Source organism: Talpa europaea (assembly GCF_964194135.1).
Source record: "Talpa europaea genome assembly, chromosome: 8".
Lineage (NCBI taxonomy): Eukaryota > Metazoa > Chordata > Mammalia > Eulipotyphla > Talpidae > Talpa > Talpa europaea.
The window spans coordinates 56,683,128-56,702,658 of NC_140075.1; the positions used below are offsets into that span (position 1 = coordinate 56,683,128).

The 19,531-nt window shown below is 34.7% G+C and overlaps 1 protein-coding gene across 1 annotated transcript in view; it reads right to left on the reverse strand.

Annotated features, from left to right (window-relative positions):
• The window catches only part of MYO9A (myosin IXA), a gene marked incomplete at both ends in the record, with an annotated part of 149,384 nt that overhangs the window by 20,102 nt on the left and 109,751 nt on the right, over positions 1-19,531 (reverse strand). Inside the window, 6 exons of the mRNA XM_084241222.1 lie at positions 2,582-2,643; positions 4,414-4,525; positions 9,699-9,746; positions 11,376-11,564; positions 17,561-17,677; positions 18,191-18,414. Of these exons, the coding sequence (XP_084097348.1) occupies positions 2,582-2,643; positions 4,414-4,525; positions 9,699-9,746; positions 11,376-11,564; positions 17,561-17,677; positions 18,191-18,414 (752 nt within the window). The remainder of the gene's footprint in view (positions 1-2,581; positions 2,644-4,413; positions 4,526-9,698; positions 9,747-11,375; positions 11,565-17,560; positions 17,678-18,190; positions 18,415-19,531) is intronic.

The window sequence follows — 19,531 nt, forward strand, 5'->3', positions numbered from 1 at the left end:
TAACTATGCAAAGAATGCATAAACACTAATTTGAAGGAATATATGTACTCCTATGGTCATTGCAGCACTACTTACATAACCATGTCATGGAAACAAGCTGTGTTCCTGTGACAGATAAGTGGATTAAGAAGATGTGGCATATATACATAATGACTACTACTCAACTATTAAAAAAAAAAAAATGAAATCTTCTCATCTTAGACAACATGGATGTAACCAGAAGGGATTTCGTGAAGCAAAGTATATCAGAAGGGAAAAGGCAGTAATACCTGAAAGGGAGGGAAGGAGGAAATCCTATACTCCCAAAATATAAACAGTGATGTAAAAGCAACACTGATTCACTTAAAAAAATTCCATGATTCCACTCATTTGTGGAATATAAAGAAACAGATAAAACTAAACCAAAACAAACTCTGGAAATTGGATTGTAGAATTGAGGCTACTTGAAGGAAAGAACAGGTATGGGGAATAAAGGAATGAGAGGTCCCAATGGGCTATAGTAGAGGATTATGGTGCTTTGGTGGTGAGAGTGATGTGGTAATGTACATCTAAAGAGATGTAAAAATATACCCTGTAATCAAGTACAATATTATAAACTAATGTTACGCAAATAAAAAATAATACAAATAAAAGAATAAAAAAATAATGAGTTGCAAATGAATATATTGCAACTGTACTATTTCCCTTCTTAATAAAAATCTCTTAATGTAAAGGTGATATTTGGGCAAGGGACAAGGGGCGTAGACTTTGTATGCTAAACATTTACATACCAGTTATCATTAGGAAATCTATCATTTCATATGAATTAGAATTGTCAATTTCTGAAACATAAGAATGCTTTGATGTTTATGTAAACATTAGGGAAGTTTAACTGGACATTGATGACAACAGGTAAAGGCACACTGACCCATGATTAGTGATCTAAGCTCTTTTTTTAATTGGTTTCAGGAGTGTGTCTGATAGCATATCTTACTAAATATATAAAATTTATGTGACTGAAACAGAAGTGCTTAACCTTAAGATTATTTAAGGTAATTCAAAGAAGGGAAAAATGCCAGACATTATCCCTGAAAACTGTAACCTTTTTTGGAAAATCTTTCTTGTTCTTTCCTTCCCTTGTAAAATTCTCCTTCCCTAACTCAACATTGTACACCTCGCTGTCTCCTTCAGCTTGTGTCCAGTCCCAAGATCTCTGAGTCCATCAGTACACTCTACTTTTTCTTTTCTGTTCTTACACTAATTCAAACCCTTATCACTGCCCACTTAGATTATTCTGACAGTTTCTTGACAAATTTCCGCATATCCACTTTCTCCACTTTTAATATATTCTATTGTATATACAATCTATTTATTATCCTCAAAAACTATCAGTGTCGAATTAGTATATATCAAGTTACAAACATTCTTGAGTCTGAAATTCAAGATATTACTTGAGTTGATGCTAATTTTTCTTCCAGTCTTATTATAAACATGTCATTTATGTGACAGGTGAGAGGAAAATAAAGACACAGACCTTACCCTAAAATTAATGCTAAGCTGCTAGTGTTAGTGTGTGGAACTAAGTACTTTTGTATCTTAGAGTCCTATGAGATCCCTAAAAACTTCGCTGGCTTCTGACTCTTAAATATGCCCCTCTGCCTAGAAGTTTGATTTCTTGCCCTATAAGAACTGACAAATTCCCACTAGGAGAAAAACCATCCCACTAATACAGATTTACTATGTGCATTTATCTTCTCTTTAGAATATAGGTCTCCTAAGGTACAATTTGCCTGGGCAGTTCTCTGATGCTTGGTAACAAACTCCACCCCACCCCACTCCCACCCTACCCTTGCCCCCCAGTGTTCTCAGCAGGAGCATCACTTTGCCACAAGTGACTCCATTGGAAGCTACTGTTTCACTTTCATTATATTTTAAGTCCCTAATGAAATTTCTCTTTGTATTTTACCATGATTTGTATACTCATTTGAAACAGATGCAAACTCTATGCAGACTGTAAACAATACACAGACATATGTATGTTATAGTTCAGATTTGTACAGAATTGTTACAATTGTCAGTATGTGACTAAGAAGTAAAAAAAAGTGGTTATATTCAATCAAAGTTTGAAATCTTTCAAAAACAGTTTCCTCTTTGAGCTGTAAGGCACGAATGCACGTTCAGTATCTACCATCCAAGTAGAAATGTGTAAAAATATCAACTATGGGGGTGAATTTTGCTATTCAAATGAAAAATCTTTAATTATACTTTACCACTTTCAAGACAGTTCCTAGGAGTGTCTGAAGACACAGGAACCTTTAAAAGCAGTGTTCTGTAATTTTTTTGTGGTAAAATCACTAAGGTTTAGTAGCTCCCAGGAAGTAAGGGTAAATATAGTTACCCAAGAAAATCCTATCAGTTTTATATACTTATCCCTCTAGGGTATGTATGCTGGATCATAAAATAAAATGTATTTATAAGTGTGATTTGTGGTCAAAGTGTTTCAGAACCACTACTCTAATCCAGCAAGAGGCTTATTTCTTTCCATGAGGCACAAAAAACTAACAGATTTATTATTTATTATTCATAGGGGTCAACTTCTTACCTTTTTAGAGCATTTGGCTGTGGTTTTTAGACAGCACTTCTTATGGCAAGCATACTTGCATACTGAAAAACAGGTTAAGAATGCAGTATTTTTAGAAGTCTGCGTATCAATTAAACAACTAGTTTACAACTGTATTCCAGACATGAATTCTTTAAATTAGAGACTACTGCAATGTATACATACACACACACACTTTATATGGCATTAAAATAAAAAAGTAATAAGAAACACATATTACTTGGAAAAATGGAGCTGAAAATGTGCCTAAAATTTCTAACCACTATTTATGAAAAAAATTTTATTCTTTCAAGACTTCCCATCCCTCCATCAGCCCCTGCCATATTTAAGGAAAATATCTATCTTTGCGGTTTGACTCACAATTTAGTACTCATGTTCTCTTAATATATTTGTTCTATAATTTGCTAAAACACCAGATATACCAGTGTGCAAGGAAGGCTTTATTGCCAATAAACTTGCTGAAATAAAAACAAATTGTGTAGCACATTAAGATACATGAAAGGACTTATTTATAATATTAGAAGGTCTAGATAGAGTTTTGAGCAACCAGAACTTAAAGAATATCAGTTATACTTGGAGAAAAGATATATAGAAAAGGTTCGGAGCAGAAGTAACTTCCTGTAGTAAAAGGTAACAGGTGGCTAAGAAGCTGGTAGCTAATAAGAGGCACACTGAATCTGAGAACATACTTGGTTTATGTCATTTCCCTGTACCAGCTCTGGCTCCTGCACACCAACACCCAAATATCTTTAAATTTCTAAAGTAGAACTTGGGCTCTCGAGGTTAAGATCAAGTAGGAGAGGTTGTATCATTGTACTGGGAAAATCACAAGTATAATCACAAAGAAAGTTAACCAACTACATTCAAGCCATAAAAAAGCAGACTATTCAAACTTGTAGTTTCAACTTACAGAGAGAACAATACCAAAACTTACACAGGAATCAGATTAACATTAAACATGTCAATGTACTTCCTATTTTCACTTTCACTATAATTTTTTGGACTACTGATAATAAACAAGGAAAGCCACTGCTGAACTGTGGAAATATCCAACAATGGTGGTGATTTCATTATGATAAAGTGACTTTTACCCATGCTATTATACTGAACACCAAGCCTTTCCATTCAAAGCCTTGTAGAATTACTGAATGCACCAGAGTTGATGTCGCAATGGAAGGAATGAAAGCTAAAGGACCTCTGTAAACCAGATCCAAGTTCACCTACAAAAAAATCTCTACACACATTCTTAGATTCACAATAGGAAAAAGTCCCTTTTGGTTATACCTATGGATCTTTTCATTAATTCATTCATCCATCTACCTAACAATATTTATTGAAACTTACAATATGTAAAACCATTCTAGGCATTGATGCTGAAGACAATAAGTTTCTTAACCTTACAGAACATACATTCAAGAGGAACAGACTGACAAATGAAAATAATATAATCTGGGATGCTGATAACTGCTATAAAAACTCTTAAAGTTGAGTAAGGGGACAGAATTTGGGGACAGGGTGGATCTTAGATAGGAAAGTACGGAGAGTTCTCTAAGAGGTAATTCCTGGTGGACACATGAATTAATTGAAACAGTAAGTACAGCAATATCTAGAAGAGTATTTAAGATAGAATTACATATACACTGACCAAAATCCACCAAAATATCTTATTTGGCTACAGAGAATAAATGAGAGTATAATGAGAGATGGGGCTAAAGAATACAGAGTATGAATTACTCCCTTATGTTAAAGAAGATACAAGAAACTAAGAAAATACAAATGTCAACTGGTTAATAAAAAAGGACTCTCATACTTACATTTGCAAACTGAGGCTCGGTCCATTATCCATATCAAAGAAGAACAGTACTCACAGTATGTAGGGATGCTATATTGGGTAGCCTTAAAGATGTGACCATTGTGCTCTTCCACCTGAATGAAAATAATAAAGCTATTTATGTTAAAGGCAACACAATAAACACTGCCCTAACATGCTCAGTCAATGGGAAATCCATCAAATTCTTGTGAAATCTTCACTGGGCACTTATTACAGATTTTTGATCATCCGGGAAATAAAGACTAAAATACATGGCTTCTGTTTTCAAAAAACTAAAAATCTAGTAGAGACCAATTTATATGAAAATCAGAAAACAATACAACAGACATATAAGGGATGTTTTCTATGACTCTGAATAAGCAGAAGTTCCCAAATTTTTATTTTTAACTTTAAGAGCCTTTTATATTTTTGAAAACTGATGACCTTAAATAACTCCTATTTATGAGTTAAACCTATTGATATTTACAACACTAGAAACTAATACTGAAAAAATGTATTTGCTAAATTCCCTTAAAATTAACATTAAGCATACTACATGTTACATAAGTAACATCTTCAGGAAAAACAACTGTTTCTTTAAAACAAATTAGTGAGATGAGGAGTACTGTTTTACATTTTTATAAATATCTCTAATGTCTGGCTCAAAAAAAGACACTTGGATTCTTCTATCTACCTCTGCATTCAATCTGCTGATAGTAAGCAGCTGAGTTAGACATATAACAAAATAATCCAGGGCCTCCCTGGTGGCGCAAGGGGTTAAGCACAGCACTGTGAAGCTATTCACAGCCTTTGCAGCAGGAATTAGAACCCTGGCCAGCCAGGGCACTACCCACATCGGGCACCAGACCTCTCCAATCTCGCCCACTGCTCCATTCAGCAGTGTATTTCAGTCAGTCTGCCTGCTCTGCTCCCTGCTCGGTCTCTGGTGAATCCTCTCACCCCTCCCTCACCTCTGGCCTGTACCCCAGTTCTTGCATGCATAAACGAATGGGTCTTTAAAAAAAAAAGATAATCCAGTTTCGTACAGATATAGAACTAGGAAGTGGAATAATAATTTGTTCTGTCAGATAATAATACATCAAAACTCTACAACTGACAAGTTAGTTAAAGGTTAACTGAAATATAAGATCTAAAACTATACCAATGAACTCTTCATTCTTTATAACATCAAAATACACTGTTCTAAGCTTCATTAAAGTTTATAACTTTTAAGTTCAAAGTACCATTGAGAATATCAAAAGAAAAAAATATTTGCAAATCATGTAACTGGATAAAGGACTTCTACCCAGAAAATATGAAAACTTACAACTCAATAAGAATATAACTCAAGTTAACAATGGGCAATTCTGAATAGAAAATTCATAAAAATATAAAAAGCTAACTGGTAAATGAAATAAGCTTAAAATCATTAATCATCAAGGAAATGCAAGTTAAAAACATGATGAAATGTCACTTCCTATCCACTAAAATGACTGGGTATTATAGTAGTAACAACTGTTGGTGAGAATGTGGAAAGATTGGAACCCTTCATATTGCGGGTAGAATTATAAACGACAAATCACCTGAAAAAAAGATTGGAAGCTTCTCAAAATGTTAAACAGAGTTTATATAAGACAAAGATTCCACTTTAGGTTTATACCTGAGAATTAAAAACATGTCTATACAAAAACCTATACACAAAGGATCACAGCAACATTATTCATAAAAATAAAAATGCAGAAACAACCCAAATATCTATTAAATGATGAACAGAATGTGCTATACCCATAACAGAGAATGGTATTTCAGCACTAAAAAGACCAAGTCGCTGATAAACCTCAAAACATTATAATAAGAGGGGGCCTCCCTGGTGGCACAGCAGGTTGCGCGCTGCACTGTGAAACTGTCCACAGCCTCTGCAGCGCGGATTCAATTCCTGGGTGGCCAGGGAGATACCCACATGGCGTGGCAGGCCTCTCCTGTCTCACCCACTGTTCCCCTCAGCAGCGTATTTCAATCAGTCTGCCTGGTCTGTTCCCTGTTGTGTCTCTGTTAAATCCGCTCACCCTCCCGTGCCTCTGGCCCGTACTTCCGTTCTCGTATAAATAAATCCTTAAAAAAAAAATTATAATAAGAATAATATGCAAAACACCACACTTGTATAATTCTATTTATATGAAATGTCCCCAAACTGCAAAACTATAGAATCAGAAAGCACATTAGTACTTGTTGGGGGTGAGGGTGGTAAAAGGCAATGACTACAATCTGGCATAAAAAACTCTTTTGGGGTGATACAAATGTTCTAAAATCTGATTGCTGTGATGGTTGCAACTATATAAGTATACTAAAAATCAATGAACTATACAATTATAGAAGAATTAGTTCTGAGGTAACACTGAGTGTATCAAAATACATAGTAGGGGGCCTCCCCGGTGGCGCAGCGGTTGAGCGCTGGGTTTCGAAGCTGCCCGCAGGCTCTGCAGCACCGGTTCAATCCCCCGCCACCAGAGGAGGGTCCCACATGGCGCGCAGACCTCTCCTGCTGCCCGCTGCTCCCCTCAGCAGTGTACTTCGGTCCTTCTGCCTGCTCAGCTCCCTGCTCTGGCTCTGGTGAATTCTCTCACCCTCCTGCGCTTCTGACTGTACCCAGTGTTTGTATGTATAAACAAACAAACAAACCAATCAATCAATCAAAAAAAAAATACATAGTAGGGGAGTATCATTTTTTTCCTCAAGGATTTAAATAAATAAGTAACTAAGTAAAACAATATCAACTACGGTTCATCCACCCCAGTTTTATAATATGGCTTTGCTCTAGGATGTCTCAAATATTCCCAGATATTGATATTTTATCTCACAAACATCATTCTACCCAGTGAAGTTGTAAATTGCACATACGCACATTATTTTCTTCTATAGAAATCTAATGTTAAAATTTTCATTAAAAATTTATTCTATGCTAAGTAAAGTAAGACAGAAGGAGAAAGAGAAATACAGATAGTTTCATTCATATGTGGATACAGAGAAATAAATATTTAGACAACACAAAAACAAAAACAAATCTTGAAAATCTGAAGGTAAAACTGAGGTTACTAGAGAGAGAAAGGAGGAATTGAGAGAGGAGAGGAAGGGGCACAATGGAATATGGTAGAAGAATGTGGGTGCCATGGTGGTTGGTATGTTGTCGTAACATATCTGAAGAGATGGGAATCCTGTATTTCTGAGACATATACAGTGTTGTAAACTAATACTACCTTGATTTTTAAAAGTATCAAAAAATAAAAAAAACTTCCTTTATTCTGAGTGAATCAAATGCACAAAATAGAATACAATGAAAAATTTGTCTTTTATCTCATATTCTTTGCTCATTTTTATCTTTAGGTATTTCTTCCTAAATGAGAAAGATTATTCTTTTAAGACTTAAAGTATATAGGATGCCTAAACAGTACCTGTTAGTAATAAGCCTTCCTACCCTTTCCTTTGTATACAATCTTGTTTAATCTTCACAAAAATCTAGTGATGGAAGCATTATTCCTACTTTTAGGAAACTGAGGCTCAGTCTTATCTAAGCCTTTCAATTCAAAAATCCTCCTTTGAGGAACAGATGTAAGCTCAGCCAGGGGCTTAGACATACTATGCTACTTTCACAATTCTGTACCTAAGAAAAGGAAGAAACTTTCAACAGGCAAATAGCTGTAAAAGACATCATAGTGGAAAAGCTATAAGCAATGATCTAAAAGACCTTAGAGATTGGCTTACAAGTGATAGGGAGATGGACTTGCAATTCTGATTTATTACTAAGGTCAACAATGAATATTCTAGAATTAGAATTTGACAGGGTCGTGAATCCAGGCTCTGTAGACCCTAAAACTTAACATTTTCAGGGGAAAGTTAGAAAGGGAAAATGAATATGGGAGAAGAAAGAGGAGGTAAAGGCAGCAAACTGAGCTTAGGCAGAGAGAATAGGGGTAAAGAGAAGAAAATGAAGCTTAGAAAGATAATCAGTGCAAGAACATGTTAAATCTTGTACACATGGTAAGAACTCCATATTCTAGCCTAAGAACACTGAATATCACTAAAGAGTTATAAGGAAAGGGAACGAGTATAAGAAGGCAGACCAATTGCAAGACTACGCATTGTAGGGCCTCCCTGGTGGCACAGCGGGTTGAGCGCAGCACTGTGAGGCTGTCCATAGCCTCTGCAGCATGGGTTCGATTCCCAGCTGGCCAGGGAGATAGACACATGGTGAGGCAGACCTCTCCTGTCTCGCCCACTGCTCCCCTCAGCAGTGCTTCTGGTCCGTCTGCCTGTTCTGCTCCCCTGGTGAATCCTGTCTTTGGTGAATCCTCTGTCTCTGATGAATCCTCTCACCCTCCCGTACCTCTCGCCTGTACCCCAGCTCTTGTAAAATAAATCTTAAAAAAAAAAAGAATATGCATTGTATTGCACTACTGTATAAAATGGTCAACTATTAGATATAATTTGAAGGTAGAGTGTCCAGACTTGTATCTAATTTTCCAATACCATCCTCTTTCCCCCATTACAAACAGCCAACACTTGAGTCAATCAAAGCTGTTAGAGCAATATGCCAGGTGTTTCACTCATGTGTATTTGGACAGACTTTTTCTCTCTGGCCAGATACTTAGCCCATCTAAACTACTATTCATGTCAAGAATTCTTCTATAAAATATATCTTCATGCTCCCTTTCTGTGTTTAAAAAGCACTTTGCACCATTTCTACTATAGTATGTAGCACGTCTAACAGTAATAACCTTTAAATAACTGTCCTCAATAATAGACTATGAACTTTTCTATGCTAAACTCATCCTTGCAATTAAAAAGATTATTATAAAGACAGAGGCATGTAACACGATAATACATACAATAGTAAGATAAGCTCAAATGCTTTTGGAAATGACTTTCCAACTAGAAGTAACTTTAATTGCAAAATCCTAAATAGTTTTACTTTCTTTAGAAGAGAGAGAAAATTCATAAAAAGCAAAACCTTTATCTCTAATACTTAAAAGGGATCATATTTTTACCCTTTATGAATAAAATTTGCAGTTTTCTGGCATTTTAGGAAGCTACTATTGATACCAAGTCACAGAATTCAAGAAATATTTCTCATCCTAAATTTTTGTAAAGGCATAAATGATTACCCTCAGTTACTTGACAAACCTATTACTTAACTATAGCCACAAAAAATTTTGTGTATACTTCAGGCTGCTGGTTTGAAAATTACACTTTTATAACAAACAAATGAAAAAATCCCAACATATTATAACTTACTAAATCAGTTTCTTTTTTCCTTCTTTTCTTTCTTTCTGTTTTTGGCACCTGATGGGAAAGACATACAGAAACTGTAATACAACAAAAATTAATTTACTTTCTAATTTCTTTGCAAATACTAAGATTTTTGCTCAACAGAGAAGAAAGTAAGCAGATTTCCTTTATTCCAAAAGAGCAATTGAGCAGTGACAGTAAAATGAGAATTTTTTTGTGTGTGTTTGGTAAAACACAGAGCTCATAAAAGCAACAGACTGTCTTTTTAAACCTCAGTCCTGTCCAGAAGTCATGCCATATTAATTCATTATTTTATTTTACTAGTTGTAATTAATTTTAAAGATCGTAATTTACATTTTGGTTATAGAGAAGTCTTAATCCCAGAGTTAAATATAAAATGTTGTTATTTGGGACATGGAAAAGCTCTTTTACATATGACATTTCCAAATAACCATAATATAGAACAATCCAAAGCTAACTTAAAATTTTTAACAAACCGTCTCTGTATAACATAAAGAGCTTAATCTAGGTGTAGAACAGAAGAACTTTCAAGCATTTATTTAGATCTTCAAAATGAGTTCACACTGAAAGTAATTTAAACACATACAAAGTAGAATTACTAAAAGTAAAATGGAAAATAATCAATAAAAAGGACTACAAATATATCTGATACTTAGTAGTAATTAAATACCTAATTATTTTACCTGGGGTACTGAAAGGAAATACATTGATAATTTTGTGTAGTATGGATTTCATAGTATTTATCAGAGCTAAAGCAAGAATTGAATAAAATATCAATATTGAAGAAATTAATTAAATTCCACTTTCTCTGCCCTTAAAGTAATAATATTAACTTCATGGTGTATTAGATTGAAGTGTGATAAAGTTTGAAAATACATAGAGATATGAAAAAAACTGTATTAGTAATCAATCTGTCTACCTTTTGCTGCTATTGCTTAACAGTCTAATTGCTATATCAAATACCTAGCACTTAATGTGATTATTATTAATGTTATATAGATTTTTAGAAACACACATTTTCTAAAACCTAATTCAGAAGAAACATAATTTGTGGATCCTTACCTAAAGGTAAAGATGATACAAAGAATCGCATCTTTAACCACTGTTTTTCAAAAAAGAAATGCACATACTGACTGCTATATAATCTTGATGGCACAACATTATATTTTAACTCAGTGAAGAAAGTATTAATTGCAAAAGGTTTGGATAACATAGTTTGATCAATTTATAAGAAAGAATGGCGTCTGGAAGATCTACAGTAATGCTAAGCTGACATGCTTAACACAATGCTCGTCAAATACAAACTGTCTCAGACTGAAAATATTCACAATTGAATCCTTTTAGGAGTCAAAATAGGGGCCTCCCTAGTGGCCTAGGGGTTAAGTGTCAGCGCTGTCACTGCTACATCCTGAGTTCAATCCCCGGCCAGGGAGCTAACCCACATGGTGCAGCAGACCTCTCCTGTCTTGCCCACTGCTCCCCTCAGCAGTGTATTTCACTAGATCCACCTCTCTTGCTCCCCACTCTATTCTGGTGAATCCTCTCATCACGCCCCCACCAACCCCAACACCTCTGCCCTACAACTAGTTCTTTTGTGTATAAATCAATTAAAAAAAACTAAAAAAAAGAAAAAAAAAAGAAGTCAAAATATACCATATTTACCTTTGTGGTTATGCAATCCAAAGGCTTGAATTCATTCATATATTCATCCAAAAACACTTTAAAAGTATTGACCCAAACTCTAACTGGAGATTCACTCCAATCACGCTGCTCAAGCCTCATGGTTTTTTCCAGAATCTGCTCAAATAGTGCATAGAGGTCTTTATAACGTATGCTTTTCCCATCATCTATCTAAAAATAAATAATAAAATAGAAAGGTAAGGTTTTATGAAGAAATTCCTTAAATATAGAAGATTGATTCAACTTGTATTGGGCAGAATTTAGTATAAGAATTTAGTATAATTTTATATACTTTCCAATAAGTAAGCCCATGAAGTCATGTGGTATTTGTAAACGCACAACTACTTGAGTATCTGCAGAATAAAACCTGCTAAATTTTAGTAAAAAACCTAAGTTTAAAGAGTGTAATAATTTGATGGACCATAAAAGAAGGCAGGAACAGTTATACTTATATCAGATAAAACAGACTTAAAAATAAAAAAGGTAAAAAGAGACATGGTCACTACATTATGATTAAGTGGGCAATACATCAGGAAGATATAATACTCATCAACATATACTCACTAAATGAAGGAGCACCAAAATATATCAGACAATTATTATCATCTCTGAAAACAGACATTACAGAAAATACATATGTAGTAGGAGACTTCAACATCCCCCTCTCACCAATGGAGAGATCAATGAGACAAAAAATAAACAAGGACACAAGAGTCCTAAATAAGGACCTAGATCTCATAGGCTTAACAGACATCTATAGGACATTGCACCCAAAAAAATTCAAGTACACATTTTTCTCAAGTGTGTATGGATCATTCTCTGGACTTGATCACATACTGGGCCACAAGACAAATATCAACAGACTTTAAAATCAAAATCATACCAACTATCTTCTCTGATCATAAAGGCATTAAACTAGAAATAAACCACGGTGGTCTCACTCATAGCAGGAATCTAGAAAACTTAAATAAGGGACCAGGAAAATGAATATAAAAAAGTGAAAATCAAAATCAACAAAAAACTATGAACCAGAGACACTTTTTGGGGGGTGGGGGGCGGGAGGTGAAGGATTGGGGTCAGAATGGGGCGTTTGCAATTGTATGGGGGAATATAAAAATAAAATTTAATATTAAAAAAAAGAATAAAGGTGACAAAGGAATAAATAAAAAAAAATAAAAAAATAAAATACAAAAAAAAAGAAATAAACCACAGAAAGCAAGGAACTCTTCCATTTCATGGAGATTGAAACCCACACTATTGGAAGACCATTGGATCAATGAGGAGATCAAAGAAGAAATTAAAAAATACCTTGAGACAAATGACAATGAGGACACAACTTTCTAAATGTATGGGACACTGCAAAAGCAGTAATAAGAGGAATATATATAGCAATACAGGCTCACTTCAAGAAACAAGAAAGAAATCAAAGAAACAACCTAATCGCCCATCTCAAAGAACTAGAAAAAGAAAAACAAACAAAAAAACACCCAAAAGCCAGTATAAGAAAGGAAATAATAAGACTCAAAGCAGAAATAAATGAAATAGAAATTTACAAAAACAATCCAAAAGATCAACAGAAGTTGGTTCTTCAGGAAAAAAAAAAAAAAAATGGACAAACCTCTAGGCAAGCTTATATAGAAAAAAATAGGAGAAAACAAAATAAATAGGATCATAAATGAAAGGGGAAAAATTATGACAGACACAGCAGAAATCAGAGATTATTATGAACATTTACATGCAAACAAGTCCAACAATCTAGAAGAGATGGACAAATTCCCAAAACTATATAATCATTCTAAGCTAGATAAAGAAGAAATAAAACAACTAAACAGACCAATTACAAGCAGTGAAATTGAAACAGTAATCAATACTCTCCCCAAAAACAAAAAGCCCAGGACCAGTCAGCTTCACAAATGAATTCTACCAAATGTACAGAAATGAACTAGTGCCTATCCTACACAAACTCTTTCAAAAAATTGAGAAAGAATACTACCAAATATGTTTCATGAAGCCAACATTAGACTAATACCAAAACCAAACAAAGACAACACAAAAAAAGAAAACTACAGGCCAATTTCCTTAGTGAACAGAGCTGCAAAAATCCTCAACAAAATCCTAGCCAACAGAATCCAACAATGCATCAGAAGGATAATACACCATGACCAAGTGGGATTTATTCCAGGGGCACAAGGATGATTCAACATCAGAAAATCAATTAGTATAATACAACACATCAAAAAAAGAAAAATAAAAACCATATGATGGTATCACTAGATGCTCAGAAAGTATTTAACAAAGTTCAATATCCATTTATGATGAAGGTCCTCAAAATTCTCAGGATATAAGGAACAAAACTAAACATAATAAAAGCCATCTATGACAAACCCACAGCCAATATTATTCCCAATGGAGAAAAGCTGAAAGCCTTCCCATTAAGATCAAGAACAAGACAAGGATGTCCATTCTTGCCCCTGCTTTTCAATATAATACTGGAAGTCTTAGCCAGAGCAATAAGAGAAAGACATACAAGGAATCCAAATAGAAAAAGAAGTAAAACTATCACTATTTGCAGATGATATGATAATATACATAGGAAACCCTAAAAAATCCACAGAAAAACTAATCAAAATAATAAACCAATTTAGTAAAGCAGATGAATACAAAATCAACACAAAAATCAGTAGTCTTCTAATATGCAAAGAATCAATCTGAAGAAGAAATTAAGAAAACCATACCAGTTACAGCTGAAACAAAATAAATCAAATACCTGGAAATAAACCTAACAAAGGAGGTGAGTGGCCTATACAAAGAAGATTATAAAAGATTGTTAAAAGAAATAGAAGACACAAAGAAATGGAAAGACAGCCCCTACTCATGTATTGGAAGAATTAACACTATTAAAATGGCCATCCTACTGAAAGTAATTTACAGATTTAAATGCAATCCCAATAAAAAGTCTCAATGACTTTCTTCAAATAGCACAAATATTGATGAAATTCATGTGGAATCACAAAAAACTTCAATAGTCAAAGCTCTCCTGACTAAAAAGGAGGAGAAAGGAGGTATCACACGCCCAGACTTCAAACTATACTACAAAGCCATAATAATTAAAACAGTATGGCACTGGAACAAAAACACACAGACCAATGGAATCAAATAGAAAATCCAGAAATAAAGCCACACATATATGGAAAAATGAATCTTTGATAAAGGAGCAAAGAATATGCAATGGAACAAGGACAGTTTGTTCAATAAATGGTGCTGGGGAAACTGGACCACCACATGCAAAAGAATGAAACTGGACTACTACCTCACACCATGCACAAAAACCAACTCAAAATGGATAAAAGAATTGAACATAAGACCTGAAATTATAAAACATATAGAAAACCATAAAATATATAGAAATAGGTAAAACACTACCTGACATACATCTTAGTACATCTTTAAAGACTCATCCCCAAAACAAAGAAAGTGAAGGAAAAGATAAACAGCTGGGATTACATCAAACTAAAAAGCTTCTATTCAGCAAGACACATTAACCAAAACAAAGAGACACCCTACTGACTGGGAGAAAATCTTTGCATTCCATACAACTGATAAGGGACTCATCACAGAGATCTATAAAGAACTCACAGGACTCAACAAATACAAAGTAAACAATCCAGTTAAAAAGTGAGCAGAAGAGCTAAAAAGACACTTCTCCAAATAGGAAATGCAAATGGTCAACAGGTATATGAAAAAATGTTCAACATCCCTTATATCAGGGAAATGCAAATCAAAACCCCAATGAGATACTTGACAGCAGTGAGAATGGCACATATTAAAAATCTAACAACAAATGCTGGTAAGGATGTGAAGAAAAAGGAACTCTCTTAAACTACTGGTGGGAATGCAAACCGGTCAACCACTATTGAAAGCTATGTGGAGATTCCTCAAATTACTAAAAATGGAGCTACCATATGACCCAGCAATTCCACTCCTAGGAATCTACTCAGAGGACACAAAAACATTAATCCCAAAGGATACCTGCATCCCTATGTCTACTGCAGCACTATTTACAATCGTTAAGTTATGGAAACAACCCAAATGCCAAAAAATAGATGACTGCATCAAGAAGATGTGGTACACACACACACACACACACACACACACACACACACACACACAATGGAATATTACTCAGCAATCAAAAATGATAAACGTATATCATTAACAGCAACATGGATGGAGCTGGAAGGGATCATGCTCAGTTAAAGATTTATTTATTTATTTATACAAGCACTGGGTACAGTCAGAAGCACGGGAGGGGGAAAGAATTCACCAGAGTCAGAGCGGGGAACAGAACAGGCAAATTGATGAAGTACACTGCTGAGGGGAGCAGCGGGCAGCAGGAGAGGTCTGTGCGCCATGTGGGACCCTCACCCGGTGGCCAGGGATTGAACCGGTGCTGCAGAGGCTGCAGGCAGCTTCGCAACCTAGTGTTCAACCACTGCGCCACCGGGGAGGCCAGATCATGCTCAGTTAAATAAGCCAAAAGGAAAAAGAAAAATATTGGATGGTTTCACTTGTAGGAGGAATATAGGGGAACCAAATAAGGGATCAGGGAAAAAAAATAATAATTATAATAAATTTTAAAAAATCAACAGGCAACTATAAATCAGAGCCATTCTGCAGGGGAGGGGTAGGAAGAAGGATCAAAACAGGGGAGGGAAGAACACAAGTGACCATGGTGATGATGGTGCATGGGTGAATTGGTGGTGGGAATTTTACAGGACTACACCTGAGAAGAGAAAGCATACATTGTATAAAAAGGAAGAATGATGTAAAATGTATACAAAATAAAATAAATAAATAAAAACTGTAATAATTTGAGCAAGTCCAGGGAAATTCTCGTCTTTTTTTAAAATTATATTTTTATTATAAAGATTGTATGGATTACCGGATTCCTCTTAACTACTGATCTCCCACAAATGAATATAGTTTAGAAAGAGCCACTCTAAAACTAAAGGAGTAAATTCTTGAATACATGCTTAATGATACACTAGGTAATCATCTCTGTTTTACTTTTCTAAAAAAAATTGCTATACTCAGAATACCACATTACTTTAAAAAAAAAAAAAACCTCATGGAACTTCTGTTAATTTGTTTAAATGAGGCTCTGAAATCTGAGAAGAAAAAGAGATTTTTTCTCATAAGTGACAAAAAGTGCCACAAATATTTGGCATTTATTTCTCTTTCACATTTTAGAATTACAAGTTTATCTTTTTTGATCCAAGGCTTGAAAACCAATGTTAAGTTCTGTTTCATAACGCTGGCTCTTCCTGTGATTCAAAGTGTAATCAAGGATCCAACAACTCTGATTCCCCAATTGGAACTGCAGGTGGTCAAGCAGAGACAGAGATGAGAGTGGTAAGTTGTTGGGCAGGACTGGGAAAATGTGGTCAATATTGTCTCTAGCAAAACCTAGTCACCTGCCATAGACTGATACTTCTTTGTTATGATCTTGAAATTTCTGCTCTCTCACAGTGTATCATTCTTGTTTTTAAAAGGTAAAAAATCTTATAGTGAGAAAGAAAAAGTAGAGGATAAATAATAAGCTTTTCTGGTTTCTCTTTTCAAAATGAATTACAGATTGAACAAGGAAAGTCAATTAAATACAACTATTTAGTAGAATAAATATGATAATCTACAGGTACTAATAAAGATTCTACAGATCAAAGCATTAATTTATACATTTGAGCACCAAAAATAAATTTTCTAAAACATGACAAATATCACTGAAAGAAAATGTATAATGCAATTCCACACAAAAAAGCCAAAGAATTAGAATTAGAATTAGAAGTTAAAGCTAAAAGGTTCATGAAAAATAAAAATAGTAAAGCGACACTGGGTGAAATAGAATCATATGCACAATGTCTGAATTCAATGTCTTAAGAAGATGAAAATATACTCAGGGGCACAGAGGAGACTACTCAAGGAAATTCAAGAAGGCTATTGATCAGAGGTTAATCAGTGTGCTTTTCCGTACCTGTCCCTAAAACAAAACAAAACAAAAAAAGGAGAAATCTCTAGTTGAACATAACCTCTACATTATCTTCTATAGCACTGCAAAATGTCTTTCATATGCTGACTAACTAAGTATCTCTTAACAAGGTCCAACTTACCGCCAATGCAGATGAATAAAAGTTGAAGATATTTTGCCGAAATTCTTTCAGGGCCTTTTTAAATACAACATCCACTAATGTATCTTTCTTGCTGTCTTCATTATCTAAGTCATTCATCTGGGGACCACAGGGAGAAAAAGTTTTTGTACAAAATCAACTAATTGAAAAGAGGTGAATTTAACAGTGGATACATACTGTTTGCTCAACAAGATAGTCCTAAAAGTACAAACCATTGATATTATGGGACCCAGGTAAAGGTATGACTAGAGAGCAAAAGTTTTACAGTAATTGGCTGACTTCTGAGGTCTCTTCCAACACTGTACAATTCTATAGTTTTGCTACCAGAAAAACAACTCCATATTTACAATAAGTTTCACTTTCACATTTGGAATATAACAGGACAGTAACAACTGAAGTAGAAGTCAACAATAACCCTAAAACCTTAAATCCTATCTACTCAGTCTGACGGAGGCATATTCTATTACAGGCACCTTTCTGGTAAAGAACAGATCATCTAATTTACTGAAGTATATTTAATTGTGCTCTCTAGAGGGCATTATCCTGATATAATAATGCAAGTACTTCATAGTCAAAGCTGCTCAGGGGCATAACCCAGAAAGCAAAGTGTACCTTTTTCAGAAGAAATTCATCCATGCTCTTTAAATCACTGGCACTTGCTATGATCTGGACAGAGTCATTTTGCCAATGCATAGATTCCAAAGCTACACTGCTGATCTTTACACTTCGCTTACGCTTTGCCTTTGGAGAAGGCTCTTTGTTCTCTTTGAATTCCTTCCGGCAACTACCAGGCAATTCTGGGCTCAAAGGAGGTATTGGATGAAGCTGAGGTAATTCTAAAATTCAAGAAGAGTGTAAAAGAAAAAAATCTGTAAATTATTGAAATTTCCACACGCTTCTTTTTGTGTTCCTTTAATAAGTTGTTAAAGGAAACAAGCACAAATATATGTAAAGCAAAGTAACACTAACATCTGACACCAGGCAGATAGGTAATAAATCCAGATTACACATTTGTCCAGAAAACACATTTAATAATTATCTCTTTTCAATGGGAAATGGTATCATGTCTCCCAAGAGCCTGAGATCTGACACTGAAAATCAAGTCAGAAGTATTTCATAGAACTGAAGCCAAAGAAAACAAAGGAGAGTTCAAAATTACACTAGCATATTAAAATACTAACCTACTAACCATTAACCCAGTCACAGCTTTACTCTGAAAAAACACCCAGCTATTTACAGTCTAACAAACTAGTGAAGTTTAAGTACTATTATTTCTTTACTAAGGTCTAAAGTCAGTCATACTACCTGGTGGTAGCCTGGTAATCTTATGGAGCTGGGTAAATGGCTCACTTCTGCTTGGATTTCTTTAGCATTTAAGATTTCCTTATACATTTCCCAAATAACTCTGGATTTCTCAGAGAATTCCTGGAATGAATTGGTTTTGTATATGTAATATTGGAGAGCACAAAAATTTTCCCTATAATTGTTTATACTAAATAAATTGAACTACCATGTAGTCTGTTATAATCCAGAACTACAATGGGTCTGCCAAAACTCTACCTGGGACTTGATGACAATATTGCTCCCTTCCTTCACTTACCTACTCGACTCTCCCCTACCCACCCACACACATTTATTTCTCTTATCCTCTATCCCAATGGTACATCTCCATTCCATCTAAAAGCTAACTCTGAAAATGGAAAAAAAAAGCCCCTTACATGCTAAATACCACCTCATACAGAAACTGAGAAAAACCCAATCTCAGCTATCATATCAAAGTAATAGGATACAAGTATATTCAATTGATTTTAATGGATTTCAATTCCTTTATATAACCTACATACCTAAGTAGTTAGTTCATGTATCAGCTAATATCTTTCTTAAAAGAAATAATATTTACTGAAGAAATTGTCTATAGTCCTATTTCAGCATTAAAAATAAAATTTTACGGCC